General features: G+C 44.6%; 2 protein-coding genes and 2 long non-coding RNA genes across 19 annotated transcripts in view; 2 read left to right on the top strand and 2 right to left on the bottom strand.

The window, feature by feature from the left end:
* Window positions 1-93: 93 nt before the first annotated feature.
* SFPQ (splicing factor proline and glutamine rich) lies at window positions 94-14,847 on the bottom strand. 2 transcript variants are annotated; one of them, XM_023940956.2, is made up of 12 exons: window positions 14,224-14,847; window positions 13,631-13,819; window positions 13,235-13,536; window positions 13,030-13,125; window positions 11,573-11,769; window positions 11,203-11,287; window positions 10,788-10,905; window positions 10,522-10,570; window positions 10,320-10,441; window positions 1,355-7,712; window positions 1,007-1,081; window positions 94-165 (listed from the first exon to the last, which is right to left on the bottom strand). In XM_023940956.2, exons 1-10 carry the CDS (start codon window positions 14,845-14,847, stop codon window positions 7,575-7,577), a joined length of 1,920 nt encoding a protein of 639 aa, XP_023796724.2. In that variant the 3' UTR covers window positions 94-165; window positions 1,007-1,081; window positions 1,355-7,574. The 2 variants fall into 2 exon arrangements, with proteins under 2 accessions (XP_023796724.2, XP_086719717.1); XM_086863591.1 differs by having other exon boundaries at window positions 1,355-1,399.
* A 314-nt stretch (window positions 14,848-15,161) lies between these two features.
* On the top strand, window positions 15,162-17,985 carry LOC147649269 (uncharacterized). Of its 2 annotated transcripts, none has more exons than XR_015279388.1 (2): window positions 15,162-15,877; window positions 16,335-17,985. It is a non-coding gene; the product is annotated as an uncharacterized LOC147649269 (long non-coding RNA). The 2 variants fall into 2 exon arrangements; XR_015279389.1 differs by having other exon boundaries at window positions 15,238-15,625.
* On the bottom strand, window positions 17,650-26,343 carry LOC111939180 (uncharacterized). The gene is made up of 3 exons (XR_015279387.1): window positions 25,072-26,343; window positions 20,849-20,972; window positions 17,650-19,065 (listed from the first exon to the last, which is right to left on the bottom strand). It is a non-coding gene; the product is annotated as an uncharacterized LOC111939180 (long non-coding RNA).
* Window positions 26,288-27,034, top strand: part of LOC111939182 (zinc finger MYM-type protein 4) — a 42,723-nt gene continuing 41,976 nt past the window's right edge. For 4 of the 14 annotated variants that reach the window (XM_086863590.1, XM_086863587.1, XM_086863585.1 and 1 more), the window contains exon 1: window positions 26,335-26,437. In XM_086863590.1, the coding sequence (XP_086719716.1) occupies window positions 26,371-26,437 (67 nt within the window). In that variant the 5' untranslated portion in view covers window positions 26,335-26,370. Of the gene's footprint in view, window positions 26,438-26,506; window positions 26,651-27,034 lie in introns of those variants that run through there. The other 10 variants (XM_086863586.1, XM_086863579.1, XM_086863577.1 and 7 more) reach the window with 5 other exon arrangements.

Here is a 27,034-nt window from a genome sequence, read left to right as displayed (position 1 = left end):
CCAGAAAATTGTGTTTCTCAGACCCAGCCACACCACTCCACACTGACAGACTACTTTACTCAATGAATACCCTCTGGAATAAAACAGACATAATTTATAAAAATATTTAAGTATTTTATTTTTTCAAGCTTTATGTTCCTCTTCATTGCACTCAGACTTCTTTTTCTGCAAGTGCAAAGCACACAATTAGAAACACAGAAAACAACAGCAGGAACTACATGACACAGAATCACCATTCAGAATCACAGACCATGTGCCTGCTATATATTCTCAAATATTCACATCAGATTTGAGATTAAGAGAATTCATATATTTTTAAGATCAGATATGGCTCTGTGTGTTTTCCTACCCCACAGCAAGGAGCAGCAGTGACAAACCACAGAGGATTCAATAGGAATTTACCCACTGAATCCCACAGGCTTCACACCTTACAGGTCTACTGTTACTTACCTGTGACTCCCAAGTTAAGGTACTCAGCATGTTGCTCCTCAAACAAGATTTTAAATAGCTGAAGTATCCCCTTGTAGTTTAGTGGCAAATTAGAGGGAAAATGTCATTAATTCCAGCTCTATAAGTTGGTTTATTTCCCTGAACTACTATTTGCTGTGCTCCTGTACATGCTGATTTATACACCAGGTTATTTTTTAAATTCAATGTTAAAATATTTCAGCAAATAGCTTTTTAACAAGGTTTAGTTGAATTAACATCTGAGAAGCAGCTGCTCTATTTTCCTTTTCCCATGCTGACAATCACCAACTGTAGCCTGAGTGCAGGCATGGTCATTTCTTGTTTGACCACCTGCAGCACACAAAGGACAGAATTTATTTGCTGCTGCAGGGCTGGAAAGCCTCAGACAACAGCTACATTTTGGCTCTACAAAAGCAAGATGAATAAACTTGACATAAAATTGAGATTAATCATACGTTTCAGGCTGGAATTACATAACCCAGCACAAGGTGATGGGATACCAAGCCTTCAAAGCACTGTAAGGACACCAGCTACTTACTTGTCCACCTGTTCCCTTGGTCCCTCCACACACCACTGGGTACCGTGCTGGATGTGCTCATGTTTGACTCCTCAACTGGAAAAACATGTCCAAGTTATTATACCCACAGTGATTTTGTAATCTTTTGTACAAACCCACATCTAGAAAGGTACTTTTAGCTGTCAAGATACCGAACCCAGGCGGAGTCAGGGTGCTCAAGTCGAGTGTGACAGCAAGGACTGTGTTCTACCCTACACGTTTAGTATATCCATTCGTCCCAGGTTCCCAGTGTTCCCCAGTTTAAAGATACTCAGGTGCCCAAAAGCCTTTATTATTTCATCCATCCAGGACAAAAAAAGCAATACTTACTTCCCACGGATGAGCACTCCAGTGTCACTCAGCTTTCATCTTCACCTAAAGGATAACAACTCAAGTTATTAGAGTCATACACAGCAAATTGTGACCATTCAAAACTAACTTAAAAAGAAGGTTTTAACATACATGGACTGATTAGTTATGAGGGGGAACTTAGCAATTATTCCAAGCTATTATGTGGCAAAATAAGGGGCAGAAATAGGCTAGCCTAAACACTCATCAAGAGCTGAAGGAATATGCAGGCAGTTGCCTGAAGAACTGCACCCTGAGCACAAACCATAACCCCAGTCTGAGCACAGTGATGTTTGATTGCAGCCAGAGGTATACTATCCCTTATGTGAAGGCATTAATTTTGTCAGCTGCCTCAACTCTACAATCCTATTTGCCTCCTGTAGCAATGCCCTCTCTCTTCCCCTTCCTAAGGGAGTGCAGTGGTCCTGGCCTCTTAGAGCCCTTGTGTTCTACAGTCCAACAAGTGCTTCAGGAGCCAAAGGCAGACACTAGAGGTTGGCACTGTCTCTGCTTTTATCCTCAGCAAGGTTCTTCCCTCCTGAAGACCCCCTTTTACTATAGCTGAGGGCAGCCTGCAATAGTGAGAGCTGGGGATGTGGTACAAGGCTCTGCACAGTTCCAGTTGGGAGGCAGATCCCACCATGGGCACAGCATGACCTGATGAGGCAGGGACAGCTCCAGGCTTTAGTCTCCAACCCACCACCCACCTGGGCTTCCTCCCAGCCCTTGGGAGCAGGAGAGTTATGCACGTTTTGTTTTCTCTGCCATAGCAACAAACACCATGCATAAGGGATACTATATCTTTGTGCATCCTTTGAAAACTGCAGATTCCCTGCTAGCCACACTCCTCCCAACCCTCCCCAATTAGCTCTTCAGTACTGGTGTTCAGAAGCAACATTTATAGAGATGGGGTGTTCACAGACCACTGCGGGATTGCACAGCCAAGTCCTAATGTGTCAATCATTACCTAGCAGCAATGACACAGGTGGGAGAAGGCCAATCCTCCCTTTTTTCCTTTTCCAAGCAGCAGCTATTTAACAGCCCCACTAGCTGGTATGGAGAGTGAAAAAAATCTGAAGCTAATTAGCTGATTCCAAAACTTGATGTAGTGGAAGAAGCCAAGTGATTCCCCAGAGCAGCATACTTGGATGCATCCTTCCCAACATGGTCAGCCTCATTGAACATAATAGAACAGAACACTGGCCTTCCTGATCATGTCACTGCAGCTGGCAATGATTAACAGAGACATGCAACCCCATTACTGCTCCAGTCCTAAAACTACTCACAGGCCTCAGTGTTTGGCTATGGGGAGAACTGCAAGCAAATCAACACTTTGTATGCTTAATGTTACAATAAAGCCCCATCCACACTGTGCTGTGCTCTCCTGCCAGCACCAGGCTCTGCTCAGAGGGCCTAGCAGTACGCAGATGTATTCTGACACCACACTTCTGAGTTTCAGGTAAGCTTTTGAGAAAAAGTGTATTTCACACACAGATAAAACCAAGATGAAACACAATGCAAGCACTTGAATGTCATTTCTTGTACCCACTTGTTACAGACTGACTTAGAGCAGACATGACTTAAGTTTGCTACCACACCAAGTTTCATTTCTGCAGTCAGAACTGGTCTGAGCCCCATGGTTCAGTCACAAATTGCTTGCTCCAAGAGTGTCAAAAACCTGCTTAGTTCAAGTACGTAGAATGAGGCAGATGTGCCAATAACCCCTCCATGACATTCCTGCAGGTCAAGTATCCAGAGCACACTGGAAAAACTTAGGTCAGATCTTGAGCAATGATTTAAGATCACTAATTCAGTTTTGCTACCTGACAGCACAGTGGCTGCCAGCAGGTTTGCTACTGGATCCCAGTCCCAGGTAAGGATAAGCCATTACAAAATGGATTCAAGTCACAGGTAAACCATCATGAAAAGCCAAACTGACTTTGTGACAAGGTGTCACTGTGTGACCAGCTGGCATGGGTTACACTCACTGTGGTGTAACCAAAGACCTGTTGTCATTATCTTATGGTGCGCCTACTACTTCAAGGGTTCAATTGAACATGGAAAGGTGGCTACAGCGGAGGGCAATGTTGTCCAGCAGATCCCTGTTCACCAGCAAGAGTCCTGCCTGGAAAGTAACGAAGAAGGGTCCAGAAGTGACGATAAAACCAGAAACAAGTATGCAAAGCAGAACTTTGCAGAGCAAGAGAAAACACATTACAACAACACCTGTGAAATAAACTGAGTATCAGACAAGAGCCAGATCATTCACTGGAACAAGGGACTTTGAAATTCAGGTTCAAGAGCTAATGCAAAAGAGCTGGAGATCAGCATGTCCGTATGTCTTGCAACGTAAGCATGTTAATCCTGGAACACTACAGTCAGGAGTTCTAGTAATGAAGAGTTTCGAATTACATCCCAAGACTGATGAAAAATGGAATTGTACATTACACTAACAAGATGACTCTACGAGGCAGAAGTACAGAATCTCATCACTGTCAATTAAAGCAAAGGAATGTATCAGGCTTGTCAATCAAAGGTTAAAATAAAGACTACTCCAATGTCCAATAAGCTCTATGAAACTCACAGGGATATTTAATCAAGCACTCATTTATGTCCTCAAAAATATTCTCGATCAGTCTCAGAGCTGCTTGTACCCGTAGCTTGAGGTGACTCTCACATAGCACACACGAGGCAAGAGCAGTGGTTACTAACACATTCCCACCAAGCCAAGACTCTACACACGGATGAACTGCAGATGGGCCACTTCATCACTACAGAAAGTTTAAATGTGTTCTTTTCCAGGCACTAAGAGCACCTTGTCAACTACTCAACTGAGTTTAAGATCACATTCCCTCTTCCCCACAGTGCTCATTTAAGAATATCTTTGTTACATCAGAAATAAGAAAAATCCACCCAAACCAAGTCGTATGTACAGAGGAATCGGGTCTGGAAATCCTCATCTAAGAACCACAGTAATTACTTGTTGTCTCTGAACGAGACAAAAGCTTAAACCGAAAACCACGCAGATTTGATGCAAGCTCAGCATACAGGTATTGAGTGCTGCACTGTAATTCCACAGTCAGAAGTGTGATGTCAGAATACCCACAGTATAAGATTACATAGAAAGTCACCAAGTTATATTATATTGCTTGTTACCTACCTGTACGCAGTCGGCAATGAGAATCTTGGAGCAAGCAGGAATACTACATCCGGGTCCTAATGTCCATTGCCATTTGTGGTACTACGTTCCTCACAGTTATGAACTGCAGAAATGCTGGCTAAGTGCAGTTATGTAGCAGGCCACTAGTTTAAAGTGTAAATTGCAGTCTCAAATTCCAGCAAAAACTTGCTGCCACAGTAAATGGTTGCCAAGGAGAAGCCATGAATTTGTCTACCACAAAAATACCACAAAATCTCAAAAGCATTTTCAATTTCTCATCAGCTGTACAAATGATTAGTGTAATGTATCTACCCCAGAAGGTAAGATAATTCTGTATTCATTTCTGAGAAAGTGTGAAGACATATGTGTAACGATACCAGTTTCTACTTGCTGCAGTTTTTAGAGCTCCAAGTATCAAAATGGACTCAATTTTGATAAAACAAGCTGAATTGCAACAGCCAATGTCCTCCAAGTCCAGTAGAAAAAATGTTACATGATCCAGACCATCCAAAAACAGGTCTGACCAGCAAAGCACTTTTCTGATTTTAGAAGATTTAATTATATAAATCTGAGTTTATGAAAGAAGTCCAAAACCTCATAGGAACAGATCAAAGGAATGTCACTTTCTCGCCTCCCACTTTTAGTAACTTTTATCACATTTTGAAGTTGACATGTTTGCCGGCTTTTAAGACACTATCTTTAAAAGGTCTTGAAAAGAAGTTGGCTAGTTCATCATATGCCTGTTTAGTACATGCAACTCAAAGCAGAACTTGTTTTAGAAATTCTGCTTATGCAGCTACAACAAAGCCAGATTAAACCAAACTTTCAGATGTTTTGAAAACTGCCAAATCTTTCGAATATATTTACTAATGATGATTTTGCAGCTCAGCTATTTTAATACCTAGCAACAGTAGCTTACGTACAGAACAGGGGTACCCAAAGAAAAGCTCTGTAAGGTACAAAGACAGCAGCATCCTTTTCTCTTCCAAGTTACAGAACTACAAAAGAACATACTTTAGGATATGCACCAGCATCTCTTTTAATAAAGAATGACATGTAATCTGAAAAATAAACTGAAAAAATTAATTTAATGTTCACGTTCAGAATTCCCCACCTCGGACACCTTCACCTTTTGAGGGTGTCCCATGAACACCCTCCAGAAAAGATATTGTTTAAAACTGCTTCAATAATGCAAATTGCATCGATACTGCTCATTTGTAAACTACCCAATACAAGTAACTTCCAAGTACTTGGTCTGCAGTTTAGGAACTGCCAATTTGATAATTCCTCAAGAGCAATCCATTGTTGTAGCATGTTATCAACCCCCAAACTTTTCTGGGTAAACAAAATGCATTCACCAAACAAGCTGAATCACTCTTTAGTGAGCTTCATGTTCCACATCAGTGTTATCTGTATCAGCCCTTCCCAACTTGCTATTCCATCATTTAAGGGGTAACAGTACTTCAGAAGGGATCAGACATATGTACCCTAAAACCCTGCAACAATCTGACACTTAAGTTTTAACCACATGAAAAATTTAGCAGAAAATTTAGAATTAGCCAATGCTTAGCACAAGGAATGGAAGGATATTGGAAAGATTAAAGCTATTCACAAAACTCCGGTGGTTTGGGATCATGTGAAGGTACAGCCAAGCTAAGTTTACCTACTTTGTGCCAAGCAGGTTGATGTATCCTGCATTAACACTGAGGTATTTGACCCTGGGAAGTCAACCTTCCCAGTTTACCTGGTACATTGTAATAATAAGCAAAGCAACTACTTTACCAATGAGTCCAGAATGCTTTGAAATTTTTCTGGGGCTTAATAAAACGAACAGCAAACTAAGGAATTCATCAGATCTTCTACAAAAAGAACCTTAAAGGGAGTTTATTTGCACTGTGTAGTATTAACTCTTAAAACTCCAGATTCAGATACTACTTTTGAAGCATTATCTCCAAACATCAATAATAAAAGAGCGATAACCATCATGCAAGCAAGCTGATTGCTGTATTTTACATACAGGATTTTAGGATTTGCCCACCAGCTACACAATTTAAGAATAGTTCCTGCAGTCCCCATAATACAAATGATTGTATTCTCAGCTAGGCAGATTAGTCCACTGTTAGCACGAGGACATAAGCAAGTTAACCTTAATCACTCGAATAACACTTCTGGTCTTTTTGCCAAGCAATTTCAGGCAGGTGTACAATATGGAGCAAGGCCAGATCCTGTAATCTCAAAACAGCTTAAGAGCATATAAATATCACATTAACAATCCTTTAGTGAGGAAGTCAGCCAATACAAGGCATTCTATGAATTTATTTTAAAATAACCATTGCTAGTCTTCTGCTTAAAGTCTTTAAAAGATTCCAAGCAGCAACTGCCAGGGTGGTAAGTGCTACCATCCCACCACCCATAGCTAAAATATGGAATTCATTACTGCACTGCTTGCAGTGAAGCTTTAAATAATGTATCTTACAGCATTTTTAAGATTTCCATTTGCTTCCTTATTGCAGCACAATTACTGCTCAAAAAATCTGCACCTACTGCAAAGTTCGGCTACAATTTAACCCAATCTTTGGCTAGAGAGGCACTGTTGGAAGAGATCTCACTCTTCACTGCAGTTCCACACCCTCGTCTAGGTCCGACCTCAACTCGAGGCTCTCAGGTTACTGTGGCAGGTGTGGTATTCAGCCTTGTTTCCCACGTTAACCATGACTGGCAAGAAGAGTTACTACATTTAGTTTTCTATTTATTTGAAGCACAGTAAAAAAAAGGTTGGTACACTTTGGGAATTCAGTGGCACAAGGTACACTGCCATCAAGTTAGGGACGTTATACATCAAAAAAACAGCTAAATTTGATTTTGAAACACTGCAATACATAATTAAATTGTACTCGCCCAAACAGACCACTTACAAATATTAGGTCAGTAAGTTTCTAACATCCATAAAAACGTAGCTTTCTTACTAAAATGCAAGAATTAAGAAGTCGGTGTCTAAACAAGACAGACAAAAACAAACTGGAATGAAACTACAGGTCACATCTAAAATCGGGGCTTTTTGTTTGGGGCTTCATATTCTTCTCTCCCTCTACCATATCCTGCTGGTGCTCCAGGCCCCATTCCTCTAGGACCCTGGCCACCCACGGGCCCCGCACCTCCCTGCCCAAAGCGTTCAGGACGCTATTGGAACAGAATTAACAGTTCATTATAAGTAGTTGATGTCCATGTGTGTTAAGTATATATTTTTAGAAGGTTCCGTAGTCAAGGTTCGTCGATACAATCACCATTGAGCCGATCCACAGGTACCGGGAACATAGAAAGGAAAAAAGGGTAATTTAAAAATTAGTTTATTGTAATACATGCCTTGAGGTATGTTCCCACTTGATGCATTCTCATACATCTGTTACAAAGAACAGATCCTCCCTGCAGTGCTAGAAAGGTAAGCATTAGTGCAGATGTGAATTAACAACTTTTCCAAATGAGCTCTAGCAAAATTTTCAACCAAGTTAATGCAATAGCTTGCGAACTTCTCACCTTTAGTGCAGTAAAAGCTCAGATTACATCACTGTCATTTCCAAATAAGCCTAATGAGAGAATGCAGCTCCAGTTGGCTGAAGGAGGAGCTGACATTCATCAAATGTAACAGAATGCCTACTCACCAGAACTGGCATGTGCTGTCTAGAGACCATGTGCTTTTCAAGATGGGGTTAAGACTACGGTCTGCTGACTAAACTGCAGAGGCCTTTGGCAGTACCAAAACTCATTGTGAGCACTACTGCATTGCAAGAAGAAAAATAAAAAGTGAAAAATGCTACTGACCAGTGCTCTACCTAACCAACACAACTGCTCGAGCAAAGATTGCCATTTGTTCAAACCCAACGTAATCCAGAGCTGCTGGTGCTGCATCAGAAGTGAAACATGTTCCAAGCATTCAGTGTTTCCAGTTAAGAGCAATGCACAGAGGGCTGTGTGCATCCAGGCAGTATCTTGCTTCCCACCCCACCTTCACCACAAGCTCTTGAAAAATTCACAGCTTCACAGCAATTGAAAGGTTTCACACCAAGGTGTAACAGCTAAGTTACTCTGCAATAAAGCAGACTTCAGGTCTATTTACTAGTACCTCTCTAGTTGTATGTACTTCGTTCAGTTACTGTATTACTAGGTGTGATCAGCATTCAATCTACAGAACTTGCACATTATGAGGTCAAAGAGAACTTTAAATTTTCATTTCAACCAAGGTTCCCACTACTGAGTAACAGAACAATGGTAGGTGGTTAGTTACAGAAAATATCTGCAACTGAAAATGCACACTTGAGAGCTCCTGACTTCTGAATGTCAGCATCAACCCTTTCAAGAAAGGAGTTTCACAAATATTACTTAGGTTATTTCTGCCTAATTCATGGCAGCTTCAGCTCATCTCCAGCTCCATTTAATGGTATCAACCCAGAAACTGCGACAGCATTATGTGGCAGAGATCCCCAGCCTAAGAAACTCAAGGCAGTTAATCCACCTCACTGTCACTTCTTTTGACCAGATCACATTTCAGGGACTACAGAAGTTCACCATGCACCTGTACCATGGTCTTCAGGAGAAAAATGTACATAGTACCATCACACACTGCCTAACTGCTCACAGGAAGCTCAGGAACTGCTTACATATCAGTAAGTTATTGAGATACCTTTCGGCCAACAGCACTATCTACTGAATCAATGATGCTCTGTGAAGTAACCATTCCAAAGATATGTTCCCCAAAAAGATAAAACAGAAGATATCTGACAAGCTACTATGGTAGCTCAGCTCATTAAGCCAGAGGCCTAAACCCACCCAAAACTCATTTAGTTCAGCTTGTACTACAAGTGTACACCCTTCCAGGAGGGTGAAGGCACACTGGTTTATCGCCACCTAAGCCAACAGATTCCCATCCTGCCCATTAAGCACTCCTGTAATCTACATCCATGGTGTTTCAGTGTAGGAACACCAAGCAGGCTCCAAGCCCAGTCACACATGTAGTGTGCCAGAAATCAGTAGTTTGGAAACATACCTCTGAACAGGAGATACGCTGTAGGTTTAACAGGCTCTACACCTTTGTGTCATGCCCAACACAGGAAAACAGACCAGGCTTATCATTCCTTTGGGAGACAGGAACCACAAATGGCTATAGTCCAGGATAGCTGGAACATGCCTGAAGCTAAAAACCAGCATTTCTGCTCTTCTACAGCAACATCAGCACAGACTGAGGGATATGCTGTTTACCCTTGATTACTTAAGTTAATCTGCTGCTGGAACAGACCTAAGCGCAGATTTTGGACTGAACAGCACACCCAGACCAACATGCATCCAGCCTACCTAGGCTTGGAAGGGCCAAAACAGTGTTACATTGGGAAGGAGAACAAAAAAATCTCTTGTCCATCAATACAGAACATCAAATTACTGAAAAGCTACCACATTAAGTATTTTGATGAAATTTGTCAGATTCTCTAGAATTCATAAAAAATCCTTCCAAGCCCAACAGTGACGCAGAATTTCCAAAGTCCAATGAAGTCGGTTAATTGCAAATATGCTGAAGAGCACATTTGAATTCACTTACAATTTCTGAGTGTGTAAGCTACCATAAAGGTTATCAACTACTCTAGTGCTACACGCTGCCACGTTGTCCTGTGTTAAACACCTGACAAGAGAGTCAGCAGTTAACAGTGACATTTCCACAACCATCCGAACACTGGAGAACTCATTCCCAACCACAACAACTCCCTTGTGCTAAGCTAAAGCCACCACAGGATACGTTACCATGTCACTTCCCATCATAGAACCACTCATGGCTGCTTGGCCAACTCCCGGATTAGCTTCATAACCTATGCCGCCACCACCTCCCAGAGGTGGGAATTTCTGGGCTGCTGAAGCATAAGGATCTAAGAGAGAGAAATATATAATCATATTCTGACAATTCTTAAGTCAGCCACATGAAGTAATTACTTAGAAGACTCTTTACCTCCCATGTTCATTGTGGCAGCACCACCCATTCTCATGTCTCGTTCCCTCTGCATAGAAGAAACAATTTTTAACTTGGATAATCAACCAAAAAATCCAAACTTTTCAGGAGACAAAGCACATATACAGCCAACTACTGCCACTGCCCATACACAAACACAGAACAATTGCCAACCCAAAGGAAGCAAAACACAGTGATTTTGAAAACACATCAACAAAATTCCTGAACATGGTAATATATCCCAAACCCACCACAATGTCACTTACTGGATCCATGTAACCCATTCTACTATAATTCTCTTCCCTCTGTCTTCTCATCTGCTCTTCCATTTCCCGCTGACGGATCATCATCTCCTCCTCCCGCCGGCGACGCTCCTCCTCCTGCCTGGTCATCCCAAAGCAGACTGTTAAACCCCAGGAGTGGAGCACACTGAACACACACCAACATCATTTGCTCCAGCAACATAAAGGCACTAAATGATTACACTTCAGAAAAAAAAACAACATACTCTATGATGCTCAAAACATTTGAGGAGAAACTTACACAGCAGCTCAATTTCACAAACACAAAACTGAAGCAGCAATGGCGTTTCTTGAAAAATGAAAACTTTTATATGTAAGTAATTGGCAAAAAAAGAGCATAAATGTAACTTTAAATAAAATCCCATGGAAGCAAACTAACCTCAGCTGAATTTCCTTGCGTTTTTGCATTTCCTGATTATGAAGTTCTTCCATACGCCTCAGCTCCTCCTGACGCCTCATGAGGTCTGCAGGAATGAAGTCTGTGAGCAGCTTTTTAACAAAATGTCACATTTTAACTATATCTGAATTAGATCTGCCTCAGCTGCACTGTGGCAGAGAAGTACGTTCCAGTGTCACTGTTCTTACCGGTACAGCACTGAAATAAATATCAAAAACTTCTAGTTTCTCTGTACCTCTGAAATTCTCAAGTTCATAGTCAGAGCATATATTTATTCACTAAACAATTGAAGAGCAATATATTTCAGTCAGCGTTTAAAGCAAAAAGATAGTAAGAATTCAGAACCAATTACCTTGACGCAAGAGGTTTGCCTGATGCTCATGATAAGCATCTTCCATCTCACTTTCAAGTTTGTCCTTGGCATCTTTCATGTTTTTTGCCACTTGCTCTCTCTGCTGCTTTTCCATTTCATCTAAAGATTTCCATCTCTGTGAATATTCAAATTCAAAACTGCCAGGCTGAGCAAAACGGGGAGGAGTCTCTCTCTCCCTGCAGAAAGGAAGATATCTGAAGAGTGAGCAACCCTGGAAACTCAAGGTCAATACAAGATCACAGGCAAAATAACCTAATTATCAGGGAATATCAAGGGAGCCCTGAGAATACCTGACAACTGGCTGTGATGGAAGTGCTGCATCTTACACACTGAACACAAATAATTATCACAGCACACGTGCAGACTCCTGCACTATCACATCCAAGAAAATCTTCAGAGTCCTACTGTTTGTTTGCCTCATTGTTAACTACCTTTAGACACTTCACTGCTGACAACTGCAGGTGCAAAATCCTCAAACAAGACAGGCTTTTGCCCAAGCAGACACAAACAAGGTGGATTTCTCCAGTGTCAAAGCACTCTGTGTCAAAGGCAAATGACAGCCTTCACTTTCATTTGAATAGTTCCAAAAACGCCTGAGGGCCAACAGTTTGCCATATAAATAAACTCGAGTTTTAAATTCAGTAATTTATGAAACAAAACTGTCAAGCTCAAAAGCTTTCCCTACATTACCAATATAAAGTATTTCAACGTTTTGGAATACTGTATTAATCCACATTGCTCTCAAAGCTGCCTCTAAACCACTTCCAATTTTTGATCAAAGCAAGGAATTTCGAACCCTTTCTAAGCCAAGCAAGACTGACTAGAACTTCCTCCCTGCCCTCCCTTTTATTACCTACAAAATTATAAAATTCCTACAACAAACAAGTTTAATATACTGATTCTATCACAAACCTACTGTTTTGGAAGATTTCTCTTGACTCTTTAAAACTCCTCTAAACTTTTTGTCCCTTTATGCCAGCAGTCAGCTCATAAGGCAAATCCACATGCAACAAGTTTATACAAATCATGGAATGAGTTAAAATTTTATTTTATTTCTCATTTCAAACCATGAATGTAAATTTTCAAACTCCCTATGGGATCATCAACCCAAGACATGCCTTCAGGGAGATGACAGCTTTCAACAATACCATGAAACAGTTCAAGCTTGATTTTTCAAGTTTCTACATACACCAAAACCATCTGTCGAGTTATTTCTTTGTAATACAATGTAGAAAACTTCTTGTGTAACACTTGGTGAATACACTAAACAAATCATTATGATACTTTAAACTAAAAACATAAAAAACCCCAAGAACTGGAAATACAACCAAGAATCAAAAGCCTGTTTCTGAAAACTTTCCATATTCCTCAATTTCAGAAACAGTACTATTTAAAACATCATTAATATCCTGTTTATATCAAAAGATAGTGCCTACTTTTGATACATTGGATTCTTCTGAGCAAGCTTTTCTGGAAGACCATCTTCATCATCCAGTTGTTCCAATGGTTCCACAATAACTGGCCTGGGAGTACTGAACAGAAAATACTCGTTTTACTCCTCTAAAAACCTTTACTCTGAAAAACTAGAATGCCACAGTTTTTATTCAGCTTAAAACTAGAAGATCCTGTCAAAGTACTTACGTTGTCAACAAAAATACCCCCTCAGTACACCGTTCAAATGCTTTCCTTGCGGCTGGCTTTGATGCAAACTCAACAATGCCTTTTCCTGTTGATCTACCTCGATCATCTACAATCACAACAGCTCTTTCCACCGGACCGAACTGGGAAAAAGCTTCCTCGAGCAACTCGTTGGACACGTAGGGCGAGAGGTTCCGCACCGACAGAGCAGCGGCGTGAGTGGCAAAGCGAACACGGAGCTGCCGGCCCCTCATGGGGGTATCGTCCAACTCTGCCTTTGCGATTTCTGCAAGAGCTCTAGATTCCTAGGGGAAGTGCAAAACCCAGTTTTAGAAAACTAAGCTGTACATCACCACATCGCAAGAACGAAACGGAAAAACACACAACATGAATGCCTACCAATTTAATGAATCCAAAGCCTTTCCCCTTGTTGATAAAAACCTCTCCCGGCTCCCCATATTTGGCAAACAGCCTTTTAAAGTCTTCATCTGTGATATCCGCAGGCAAATTCCCAACAAACAACCGGCAGCGCTGTGTGTACGTCTTCTCCCCGGGCCGTCTCAGCAGAGAAAGGTTCGCTTTAAACCCCTACAAAGAATCAGACCAGTTCGAACCACCACTGAGTGCAGCACACAGAATTGCGGGGAGCCCTGAGCACCCCCGCAAAACCCAAAACGCAATTCCAGGACCGCCCGGGCGGGGCGAAGGGGTCCAATCCGCAGCCCCGGGACCATCAGGAGCACCGCGAGAAGACCCAAATCATAGTCCCGTGCCACCTCGAGGGAACCCAAACCGCAGCCCCGGGCAACGCGATGGGACGCAAACTGCAGCCCCGGGACCGCCCTGACACCGGAGACCAACTCGGGTCCCGCGGAGGCGCCGCCGCCTCTCCCCCGCTCCTCCCCTCAAGATGGCGGCGCGGGCGCGCGGAGTCGCCGCCATCTTGTGCCTGAGGGACGTAATGGGGTGGGGGCAGAGGGGCCGTGACTCACCTCGTCCGACAGCTTCTCGCTTCTTTCTCCCGAACCTTGCTGTGTCCCTAGGCTCTGCTGGCCCTGGTGCTGCTGCCCGCGGCCCCGGGGCTCTCCGCCCGGTCCGCCGCGGTGCCCTGGGCCGCCCTTATGCGGCCCCTGCTGCGGGCCCCCCGGTCCCTTGGGGCCGCCGCCGGAAGACTGTCCTTGTCCTTTCTTAGGGCCGCCGGCCGGCGTGGGGCTAGGGCTAGGCTTGGATTGCGGCTGTGGACCGGAGGGAGACGAGGAGGGAGCCGAAACCGGCGGCTGCTGCGGTGGCTGCTGCCCCGCGGGAAGTGCAGAGGATGGAGGCGCTCCCGCCTGGCTGCCGGTGGGTCCCGCCGTGGTGGCGGAGGCTGAAGAGGATGAAGAAGGCGGAGCAGAGGTGGACGTGGGCGGCTTCGGTGGTTCAGGCTTCGGCCCTCCTCCCGGCGGACCGCCCGGGCCTTGCGGGCCGCCCGCCATCGGGCCGCGGTTCTGTCCCATGCCCATGCCGGGCGGCGGAGAGCGAAAATCGTGGTTGGGGCCGCCGCGGCCGCCACCACCGCCGCGCCGATGAAAGCCACCGCCACCGCCGCCACGGCTACGGAAGCGATCTCGCGACATGGTGTACCGGAGGGAGGAGACGGAGACGAAAAAACAGCTCCAGCCGCGGCGGCTGCTGCTCCTCAGCGCCCGCTGCGCAAAATGGCGGCGAGGTGGACGGCCTCGCCGCCGCCTTTGTCCGCCCTTAATATAGTTTCCCCGCCCCCGGAAGCCCCCTCCTCCCCGCCAGCCAACCACCGGCACTGGCGGCGGTGACTGACAAGTGAAATCACCAATAGATTGTCGCAACTACGCCACCTCTTTGATCTCATTGGTAATGAGCCTGCCCTCTGTCCATTGGCGCGTTTGACCGCCGACGTTGGCACAGGACGATCCGTTAACCCCCCGCTTGCTGATTGGGCAGTTTGAGCGGCAGGAGGAGAAGTCACGGCGGGAGCGCGAGTCCTGATTGGCTGGCTCGGCTGTCAGCCAGGATGGGGGCGCGGCCCGGGCCTGGCTGCCCGGCGCCTCAGGGCGCGCTAAGCCCTAGGTGTGCGTGGAAAAATGTCAAATAAATGTATTTTCAATTATAGTTCGCTGCTTCGGCGTCGCCGGAACCTTCCCTTCTACTTTGAAACCCAATCTGAGATAAAAAATGTCCGATTTCTGCATTCAAGTGTGGCGGTGGAAGTTCGACGCCAACATGGGGAGTCACTTTCAGTCTGTGAAAAGTCGGCCAGGGAAGCACTAAAACAGAGCCCTGTTCTTTGAAAAGCGATCCGCAGTTTCTTTTCAGACACCCGAGGAAAGCAGGACACGGCTTGGTGCAAAACAAAAAACGACGACAGTTCCCCAAAAGGTACACGCTGCATTCATTCTGCGGTGAAAAATAAAGTGGCTGTACCAAGACCGTAGTGTTTACAGTCCCGGCTTTCCATGTTCCATTACAGAAAACAGGCAAAAAGCACATTCCGTCTCTTTAGTGTCCCTGTTTTCAGTAGTGCCACGCTGGAGATACAACATGACACCAGCACAACGTTTTCATACCTTCGTCAGTGTTTGAGTCCACCCCCCTCTCAAGCTCCCAGGAATGTTTCACATTCAGTTTCAGGTCGGAAATATAACAAAATCAAACCCCATGTGAAGCCCAAGGGAAAGTCCCATGTTAATTGCACAGACCTGGAACTGTGGAAGTGCTGTGATAAAACATCATCAAACTCATAAATATTTCTGATACTCTGGGGAAGTCAAAGGCCAGTTTAATTCTTCATGGAATCATGGAATCACAGAGTAGTTTGGGTTGGGATCTTAAAGCCTACCCTGTTCTACTCCTTGCCATGGGCAGGGACACCTTTCACTATCCCAGGCTGCTCCAAGCCCTGCCCAACCTGGCCTTGGACACTTCCAGGGAAGGGGCAGCCACAGCTTCTGTGGGTAACCTGTGCCAGGGCCTTCTCACCCTCACAGGGAACAATTCCTTCCCAATATCAATATAGCCCTGCCCTCTTGCAGTGGGAAGTCATTCCCCTTTGTCCTTGTAAATTGTTTCTCTTCATCTTTCCTTTCAGCTCCTTCAGGTACTGGAAAGAATCAGGTCTTCCCAAAGTCTTCAGCCAGCTGAACAATCCCAGTTCTCCCAACCTTTCCTCGTAGAACAGCACCAAAAGAAATGTCACTGCAGCTTTATATTTTACTTTTTTTTTAATAAAAAGGAGCCACAGATGGATCCTGGCCCTGAACCAATGTTGTACTAGCTGTGGGACTTCAGCCGCTTCCAAGCACTGGAGGATGGAAACTCAAGGTTGTTTTAAAATGGATTCTGGCCGTGGCCCTGTTGCCGGCAGTGAGTGTTTCCACCACGAGGTGTCTCAAAGGTTAATCACTGCAAGAACAAATTTGGGACTGGCTCTTATCACACACAAACAACAGGCATCGCCTCGCTGTCACATCTGGTTCACTCTCTTCAGGAAACAAATTGTATTGAGTGGAAAAGGGTTGCGATTGTTGCATCTTGAGTATAAGTGAACTGTGTTTTCGGGAGCTTAATTTTTATCATTCTTCAAAAGAAATAGAGAGTATAATTCTCCTAATTCTGAAAAAATCTGTACAAAAAAATCAAAACAGAAAAAGGGAGGGGCAGCTCAAATCTCTGCTCTGTGTGACCAGGGACAGACCCAAGGGAAGGGCTGGAGTTGTGGCATGGGGAGTTTAGGTTGGATATTAGGAAAATTTCTTTCCCCAGAGGGTTGTGGGGCACTGCCTAGGCTCCCCAGGGAATGGGCATGGCTCTAAGGGGGCCAGAGCTCCAGGTGGGTTTGGGCAGCGCTCCCAGGCACAAGGTGAGGTTGCTGGGGTGTCTGGGCAGGACCAAGGTTTGGACTTGATGATCCCTCTGGGTCCCTTCCAACTTGAGATATTCTGTGATTCTATGACTCTATGAAAAATCTATGCAACAAAATCTGAAGTCCACAAGGTAGCTTTGAATCTTGCCAGATCTAATAAAGGCCAGGGTAAGAGTTTTGCAGCTGCAATATGAGTCTTTATCCTGGTCTTCAAATCAAAGAAAAACTGATGCCTGAGCAGGACTTGAAGTAAGAACAACTTCTGTTAACGATCACCTGTTTTGTAAGTGTTTGTGCTGGGCAACTGCCTGGTTTCATATAAAAACAGCCACTGAGGAAGAAAGCTGGGGATGTTTTCCTCAGCATGTTCCACTGTAAACAAATATATCCAAGACTGGAAATTTTCTGTGACACCTGGAGTAAGAGTTGAAGTATTTCTCCATCCTTCACATTGTTCTGTTTATTGGGATGTTCAGTGCACACATACAGTTCAGTTTAATAGGGGCTGTTGAGAGAAGCAAAAAAGGAAGAACTCCAGACCTTTCTTGCCCTCAAAATTTTAATTTATTTTAAAATAACACTAGTGTTACTGCTTCTGAGGATTTTTTCATACTGTACAACTGATCTAAAAATTGAATTAAGCCGTGGTAAGAAGCAGTCCGTGACTAATGAGGAAAAGACCTTAGAGGAATATGACAGAGGGAATCAGGCTGACACGGAGGTGCCCTAAGTTCTAAATGTCTCGGCTGCCTCGAGCACAGGATAATACTCAGGTAATCCCTGTGTGGATCTCAGCAGGTGATTGATTCAGATTAATTTTTTTCCCTAAACTGTTTCCTCCTGTTATAAACATAAACACAAGACTGACAAGGAGAAATCTGAATTATGTCTGTATCATTAATTGCAGATTGTAGAAGGAAGGAGCAGCGTGTGTCCAAGCTGCTAATTAGGAGTAATTACCCCATGAGGTTCTGTAAGTGTCCCTAGTACAAACAAACATGAATCCCACTAACATCCCTTCCCACTGAAGAAGAAATTAAACTCTGGAAGGAGATGCCATGTCTGTACTCCCTGGGCATTCCCTGAACTATTTTGACCAAGAAGAAAACAGTTTAAGGGCTGTGTGCACAAATTCCAGTATGTCCCAGACCTAGAGGTGCTCAGGAATTTTAACAATCCTGAAGCAAAGGGAAGAGTGGGAAGGGAGATCAAAGCAGGGAGGCACCCAGAAGGTGCAGGGTAGAGTCCTTGCCCTGCTGCAGACTCTCCTAAATCCAAGTCTATCCCAGTTTATCCAAGTTTATCCCAGTATCCAAGTTTATCCCAGTGGTGCACTGGGATAAACCTGCCTGAAGAATAGGGATTCCTGCAGAACATTTCATCATCCTGGGGTTCACCACAGTGTCATGAAGAAGCATGACCTTTGTTAGAATAAAGGAGGAAGCAAAATGCCAACAGCATCTGGTACCTGAAGCTGAGGCAGGATGGCAGGAGTGGCCAAGAGCTGCTGCAGTGGCTTTTCAGCTCACAGCAACTTTCCTTGGCACTCAGTGATGAGGGTTCTCCTCTCCCTCCAGTGCTGTTTTCACCTCTCCTTGAGCACAGATTAAATCTGCTCTCCAAGAGGTTTTTCCTCTATACGATGACAAACATACCTGTAGGCTTAAATATAGAAAGCTCTGAGGTTGGGAAGTTCTGTGACTTGACAAGATCATGCAATCTGGATAAACTGGTCTTTCCCTCCTCTTGCTGCCTGTGTCTCCTCTCTCAGCAGTAGCTGCCCTGCCAGTGGGCAGAGTGATCCTTGGACAGTTGAGCATGTCAAGACTGTCTTCCAAGAGGCTCCAAGAGCCCTCTATTCTCAGTGATGTTAATTGGAGTTAAGGATGCTCCCTGCCTTGCAGGAACACTCAGCACAGTTGTATTACAAAGCTGTCAATCCAGACATGTCCTTGAGCTGTGGAGAGAAATGAGATAGACATAACTAGAATTTATCCCACTGCCCTACAGTTAACAGCATTTATGTCATCTATTTAGAGAATTTAATATTCTATATTTTTTTTAGTATAAAGAATGTAATGTTGTAGATCTTCAGTTAAAAGAATTTAAAACTCTGTCACATCTTGTCACCTTCTGGCCATGATCCTTTAGATGCAGACCAGAAAGTCAGCTGTGTCCTGGCCTGCATCCAAAGGAACAAGGCCAGAAGGGAAGGGATTCTCTCAGACTGCCCAGGAGTACTGAATCCAGTTCTGGTGCCCCCAATATAAGAGGAACATGGAAATGTTGGAGAAAGTGCAGGGCAGGGGCATGGATTTGATAAAGGGCCTGGAGCATCTTCCCTATGGGGACAGCCTGGGAGAGCTGGGGTTGTTCAGCTGGAGAAGAGAAGGTTGTTTGGAGACCCCACAGCACCTTTCAGGATCTGCAGGGGCCTCCAGGAAAGCTGGAGAGGGACTCTGCATCAGAAACTGGATGACAGGACAAGGAGGAATGGGGTTCCTTTGAGGAGGGGAAGTTTAGGCTTGATTTATGGAAGAAATTCTACCTAGTGAGGGTTGGCAGAAGTTGCCCAGAGAAGCTGTGGCTGCCCCTGGATCCCTGGAAGTGTCCAAAGCCAAGCTGGAGAGGGCTTGGAACAACCTGGGATAGTAGAAGGTGGGCAGGGGGTGGAATTGGATGGGCTTTAAGGTCCCTTCAAACCCAAACCAGTGTGGGATTCTGATACAATAAATATGTGGCAAGAATGGGATGTAACTGTTACAGAGAATCCTGTTCTTTCATCTCTCAGAGACAAACATGGAAACAGATATATCAACTCTGCAAAATCCAAGAAGTTCCGAGCTGAGCTCTGGTTAATGTCTGGCTATGCATGGAATGTCAGTGGGGCAGAAGGGAGTAGATTCACAATGCTGTATTTCATCAGGCTGCCATGACTTTCTCAAAAATCTAAAGACTGGCAATGTATTCTCTGTACATATTGTTTCAATACACTGACATTTACAAAAAACACAAAAACACAAAAGAACACAAAAAACCACAAAAGAGGGAACAGAAAGTCAAAACTTTTTTTTTCCTCATAACACAAAAATGGTGGAAATATGAAAATAAATAATTTTGTTCTGCATTTTGAAAAAGTGATGTAGTCACAGCACAAATTGAGAATGATACTAAAAAGCAGCAACTAGAGTTTGTGAGTGGGCAGTAATTTCCAATACAGATTCAAGATGAGGTTTCCAAACAACAAAAATGGCCAAAGAACTCCAGAGGTTATTCGTGTCATTCTTCAGTGACTCTCAGAAGACAAGTATAAAATTAATCCTGCTGTAGCATCAGGCACTTGAAGAGACTTCCCAGGGGATTACTGCTCTGAAGACTTGACATCTATCCTAGACCTTGAGCACAATCAGATTTTGAAAAAGTCTAACAGTTCCCTTTTTGAAAATTAGTTCTGGCATCTTATTATGGCAAATAATAAGATCTAAACATCATAGTATGATAGCTAGCAGAGCCTGCAAGCAGTCTGAAATATCTCATGCAGGTTTTACTGATCTCACCCCGTTTTACGCTGGGGGTTCACAGGGTGAGCTTGGTGCCAGCATGAATTCTCTCAAGGAGAAGGACCACAGGGCTGTCACAGGGAGGAGGTTTACTTGGGGTGGAAGTTTGGATTTTCTGCAGGGAGACAAGAGCAGATAGAAAAACAAAAGGAAAGACCCAAAACCAAAGAGAAAACTCACATTTCCTTTCTTCTGCTTCAACAAAAGGATCTGCCACAAAACTTCTGTTATTATAAACTGGATTTTCATTTGAAAAACTTTCCAGTAAGTCTGTTCTGGTAGCACAAGAAAGGCATGAATATAGCTGGAAAAGAGATAATGACTGTGTAAGAAAACCAAGTGCAACAAAGAGAAATTTTCTGCTTGCTCTTATGGCAACTTCCACCCACCAATCTGCTGTGGATGAGATGCACCTATGTCCCAAGAGGGCATCAAGCTGGCGGTCTACAGTTAAATAAGAAACTCAGTTCTCCATCTGGGTTTTTGTGTTTCTGCCACAGAATTTTTCCCAACAGAACACCAGCACAAAAAAATAAGCTTCAAAATGGTGCAGTGATGATTTTTAAGGCTCCAGAGTAAGAAAGATATAGAGTTCCTGATGCAGAGCAGCATCAGCTGTTTGTAACACAGAATTAGCTGTAAAAGTCTGCATCCCACATCTGCACGTTGGTCACTGTCTGTTTAAATATTTCATGATGTGTGCAATTAAGTTCTTTCCTCCCTGTTGACTCTGTGACTTTAGAAATCCAAAGTACTTATCTTGACCCATGTTCTGTGCTTGTTTTCACATTGCGTTTGCACACTGACAATGAATCAAAACAATTTCTTTTGTATTTATGACCAGATTCACTTTGGGGAGCTGAGAGCTGCCATATTTGGTGTGCAAAAACTGCTGTCTGGCATGTTTGGAAACAAAAGCCTGTGTTATTGAGACTTAAAAAGAGGATGCAAAATAGATTTATAATTATTGTAATTAGAATAAAAGCATGATTGCACTGAACTTAAATCCTGGTCCAAATTTCATACACATGCACAAACCATCTAAACAGAAATTAACTTCATAATTAATATTGGATCATTCCTATTACAAAAAAGGCACTATTAATTATTGATGATACTTGTGCTTTTCCCGAGTCGTTTCCATCTTTTCCCCTCCAGTTCATGGAGTGCTGGGGGTAATTCAGCATGTACAAATAAATCATTCAGAGGTGCGTAAGTTACTCCATGCTCCTGCATGCAGGAGGACCTGCTCCTGGATGTTCTTATCAAGCAGATTATAGAGGGGCATTTGTTTGCACAAGCAGAGCTAGAATATTCTCTTTAGAGTTCAGCTTCCTCCTTTCATCCCACCCACCACCAGACACTTCCTGACATTTCTCCTGCAGGCAGAGCAAGGCAACTGCCTTTTTTTTTTCCTTTTTCAACGGCTGCTCCTTCGGTTATCTGTGGGTGGTGGGGGAAGGGGATGTTATCTCAACAGCAAACACAGCCAGAGCAAGTCTGGGAATGAGGGGGAGTTTCAGGATGGAAATAGGCCCCTGCCAGCCCTCCTGCGTCTGTGTCTCTATGACTAAGCGTTCGTTTTTTAAAACTTGGCTTTTCTCTTTCCTTGATCCTTGTTGTTTCCAAGCCTCCTGTTCCCCTTTGTCCTGACAGCTCCTGACATCACCAGCTCCAGGGAAACGCAAATCCCACCCAGTACGTGGAGGGATAAAGCCAGAGCAACTCCTGAGCTGGGACACAAACCCGTGTCCTCACTGTACCTGGGTCTCCCCTGTCTGTGCAGGGCTCAAGAGGAGACACCACTTCAATTGTTTTTACACTGAAATATTTCCTGTATGATCTTACAGCATTACAGTCCTGCCTCAAGAGTTTGCAGTATATGAGCACCTAAAATTAAGAGGTCTCCACAGTTTTGTCCATCTCTGGGACAGAAAAGGCCACTTGCTGCTCATCTCCACATCCCTTCTCAGTCCATGACAAGGACAAAGGAGTGCATAAGCACCAAACGGTTTAATGGTGAATATGGTGGTGGTGTTGTGTTGATGGTTTGATTTGGTGATCTTAGAGGTCTTTTCCAACATAACAATTTCATGATTCTTTGTGGGTACAACATCTGCATCAGCCATGTTTTCCTGAGCCCATCTCCCAAAGCTGTCCTGTTTGGATGCTCACTGGAAAGGAAACAAGATTATTTGTTGTTATTAATTTGTGTTTGGCCTGAAACACACAGCAGGGCTGTCCCACCTGCAGCTGGAATTCTCTGGAGAGACCCCCACATTGGAGCAGAGGCAGGAGTGCTGAGCCCCAGCCCATAGGGCTGGCAGGTTTGCAGGAGTGCCCAGCCCCACTCCATACAGCTGGCAGGTTTTCTGGGTGATCTATATTCAGCTGTGCATGCCTGTGGGGATGTGCAAAGATCATTCATCCAGTTCACTGAACTGCAGCCTGCCTGTGGAGGGGGTTTCGTGGCTCCTTTTTAAATGTCACTGGTTTAAAGAGGAATCGTCTCACACAGGATTGTGCAGCAGATTGGAATGTGGACACTCCAGGGGTGAATTAAAAAGCAATTAAAAAAACAATACTGTGCAACAATCTTATCTTTTCCCTACCTTATCCAGGGATTTATCTTGGTCTGTTCTGCTGGAGTCACCACCACATTACCTACTTTTAGCCACATTTGTGCACAGACAGTTCATGTAGAATCACAGAATCATGAAATGGTTTGGGTTCAAAGGGACCTTAAAGATCATCTTTTTTCAAACCCTGCTATGGGCAGGGACACACTCCACTATCCCAGGCTGCTCCAAGCCCCATCCAACCTGGCCTTGGACACTTGCAGGGATGGGGCAGCCACAGCTCCTCTGGGTAACCTGTGCCAGGGCCACCTGTGACCACATAGGGCCCCTTGTTCCCTCCTGCCAAATAGCCCACCTAACCCTGTCCTCTGGCAATGACCCTTCTTGTCCTGTCACTCTAGACCCTTGGAAACAGTCTCTCTCCATCTTTGCTGTTGTCCCCTTCAGGCACTGGAAGGCCACAATCAGGTCTTTCCAAAGCTGGGCCAACAACACCCAAGAGTCAAGAGCCCAAACAAGCTGAAGAATGTCCAGCTCTGGTTCCAACACCCTTCAGAGAATGGGCTCGGATATCTCAGACCACACCAGGGTTGATCTAGCTTTAAATGGTGGTTCTCACTGTCACTTCTTTATCTGTCCATTGTAGTATCAGCCTCAGCAAACCTGCAGCAGGCAGAGATTTCAACAGCTCATGGCTGATCTATGACTTATTGTAGTGACAGAATTCTTACAGAATATTTCATACAGTGATCTGAAAGCATTTTCTGTTGGATGTTGAAAGTTCAGATATTTCCATCACACCCTGGTTTACTTAGGAGAATCATGCAATGACACAAAGATGTCTGTTCCCATTAAAATGCTTAAACAAGTTCATTTTATACCATACTTTGGAAATCTACAACGTAGCTCCAAGATGTTGCAGTAGTTTTGTTGAGTCTTGTGATGCCAGTGGAGTTCTCCTGGTATTTGAGGTTATCCTGAATGGCTGAACATTTGGCACTGGGATGACACGAAAACTGAGGTTTAGTCAACACAAAAACACGCACAATTCCTAAACTCCAGCCTGAAAACATGAAGGCAGCTTTGGCAAAGCCTCAGAAACCAGAGGGTAAAAAGAAAAAGCAAGTTTATTTTACTAATTATCTTCATTCCTAAACCAAACTCAAAATTTTAAGGTCTTCCTCCTACTTGAATTTCTCAGCATTTTCATTATGTTAATAAATATTTATTTTTTATTATATTTATTATGTAGTCATTTTATTTCTCTATTTTCTGTCTTCCTAGAAAATCCCAGTGAGAAATCCATGCATTTTCAGCTGGTCCACACACATAGAGCACACCTGTGCTGTGACCCACATGCTTTTAGGACACCTGTGTGTTCACAGTGGACTTTTGTGCACAACATCTGGGGAGCCCTGACATGTGCAGCCCTATATTGAGACTGTATTATAATTTCCAACTCCTAAACAAATTAAATATAAATCCCTATTAAATTTTTATTGTCATTGTATTTTGTCCCCATTTAAAAAAGATTAAAATATTAATTCTTTTAATTTGTAGCTATCTAAAGATAAAATTATTTTTTAAAATTACTATAAATTTTCACATCAGGCTCACAGTTCAAATATTACATCTTTTACCATTAAAAAAACCCCAAATTCTTTGCGAAATTTCACAAAACAACTCATCAATTAGATTTTTTTTAGATTTCAGGATAAGGATTATTTTAATTTAGACTTGAGGATGAGGATTATTGTATTAATTATTAAATTATCACATTAATTATCTCTCTGTCCTTGGAATTCCATGATTTCTAAGACAGACCTGACAGGATTTCCTAAATGAATCCAAATATTCTGTATCCAGCATTTCAAGCCAGCTGAAGGACAGTGTTTCACTGTGACTGATCAATTCAGTCACCACTGAAATGCAGCTGCAGCTCAGCACCAGCCTGTAATTGTGCAAATCAGATAAACTGGGAAGTGGATATTTCCTTTAAGACCAAGTTTTAATTAGCAGATAGATTATTTAATTATCAAAGAGACAGGAACGCATTGTTCTTATCAACTTCTGGTGCTGGCAATGTCTGACATTGCTCACAATAAAAAACCTCCATAATCTGTATCTCACACGTGGTTTCAAAGGTTTTCATAATAAGCCATCAGTGTTCATTGGCTACACGTTACATAGTTCTCCTTTAATTAGTGTTCTATCTTCTACTGGTTAACGATTCTCTTGCTTCTCATACTAATTAGTGCCATGCTCAGTGTTTCTCTTCTTTTGGGTTTCTTGGGTCAGTGGTCCATGAGTTGGCAGTTGTGATCTCCCCCTGACAGAATTACCCTTCACCCAGATGGAGTTGATTCAGCACTGTTGCCAGGTTGGGTTTATTAGTTCATTCCTCATCTTGGCAGTTCTGCCAGATGTCTTTGTGGCTCATCAATTGTGCATTTCCTGTGTCCACCATCATTGGCACATCCTTCTCCCCAGGTTTTGTTTAACTCCCTCGAAGTCTGAGCTCATGAAGTATGTCCAGGACTAAACCTTAACAAGGCAACTCTACCAACAATAACTTGTTTTTCTAACACCTGGGCATTACTTAGAGCTTGTGAGCTGCTATTTGTTCCACTGATTAAACCTCCCTTCCTGTTGATGAGGCTTGAAAGCACGCACACATCTAACATCACAGAACACCCTTAAGGAAATGTTTACATATTCCACATTTTGCAACAGTATCAACATACGTTAAAGTCAGTGAAGAAAAATCACTTAGTTCAAAACGAATTAATTCACGAATGACGCAGCAGAGGTACAAGAGGCTGAACAGGTGAGGTGGGGGCCGTGAGGGTGGTGCTGTGGCCTGGCTGGGCCCTCACCGCGGCGGCGCCTGAGGAGCCAAGAGACCACCGACCACCTGCCGCCACCGGGACAGCCCCGGCAGCCACGCCGCGAGGTCACTGCCCCCGCGTGGCCGCTGGAAGCGCCGTGACGGTGACGGAGCTCCGGGGCCGCTGCCGCCGTGGGATCCCGGAGCGTCTCCCCCCCCGCCCCGGGGCACCCCCGACGCCGCGGCCCCGCTGAGTCCCCGCCGCGCCTGCGCGGGCGCGCGCAGGCGCGCGGCGCATGCGCGGAGCGGCCCCGCGCTGGGCTGGTCGGGGCAGCTCCGGGAGCAGCGGACGCGGCCTGGCGGGTCCGAGCCCCCCCCTCCACCGCTCTCGGGGAACCGCCGGGCCCCCCTCAGCCCCTCCCGCCGCTCCGCGAAGCCCCCCGGAGCCGCCGCCCCCCGGAGTGCGGGGGAGGCTGAGAGGGAGTGACCCCCGGCCCCTCGCCCCGGGCTGGGACAGCTGGGGGGGGGCGCAACATGGCGGAGGCCAAGGAGGAGGGGCCCGGCCCCCGCAGCAGGGTGAGTGGGGGGCGCGGGGGGCGCGGGCGGGAGCGGGATGCGGCGGGCGAGGCGCGGCCCCGCCGGGGGTCCCGGGGGCACCGAGCCACAGGAGCTGCCCTGCCCCAGGCCGGCAGCGCTGCCCCTCCGGCCTCGGGGCCCTTCAGCTTCCTGTCCCCCAGGGCAGTGTCCAAGCATCATCGCCACGAGCGTCTTGGCATCACTTAAATAATAAACTTGCAGCTAACCAGGAGCTGTCGTCACCGTCTGTCTCCTTGTTTAAAGCAGGATGTCCTTGCTGCTCCTCTTAATTTCAGTTGTCCATGTCAGGCCAGAGTGAGTCAAGATGGCAGCACCATCCAATTCTTGGGTGCTCAGGCTGTAACCATTGAGTGACTTCTGTTA

Source organism: Cyanistes caeruleus, chromosome 26 (genome assembly GCF_971803275.1).
Source record: "Cyanistes caeruleus chromosome 26, bCyaCae1.hap1.1, whole genome shotgun sequence".
Lineage (NCBI taxonomy): Eukaryota > Metazoa > Chordata > Aves > Passeriformes > Paridae > Cyanistes > Cyanistes caeruleus.
This window is presented reverse-complemented; position numbering and strand designations above follow the sequence as displayed.

Coding starts and splice junctions, on each gene's coding strand:
- SFPQ (XM_023940956.2), bottom strand. CDS start 14,847: ATGTCGCGAGATCGCTTCCGTAGCCGTGGCGGCGGTGGCGGTGGCTTT. Junction 13,537..13,630: donor GCTTTGGATTCATTAAATTG/GTAGGCATTCAT, acceptor CACTTCCCCTAG/GAATCTAGAGCTCTTGCAGA. Junction 10,571..10,787: donor GAATGGGTTACATGGATCCA/GTAAGTGACATT, acceptor TCTTCTATGCAG/AGGGAACGAGACATGAGAAT.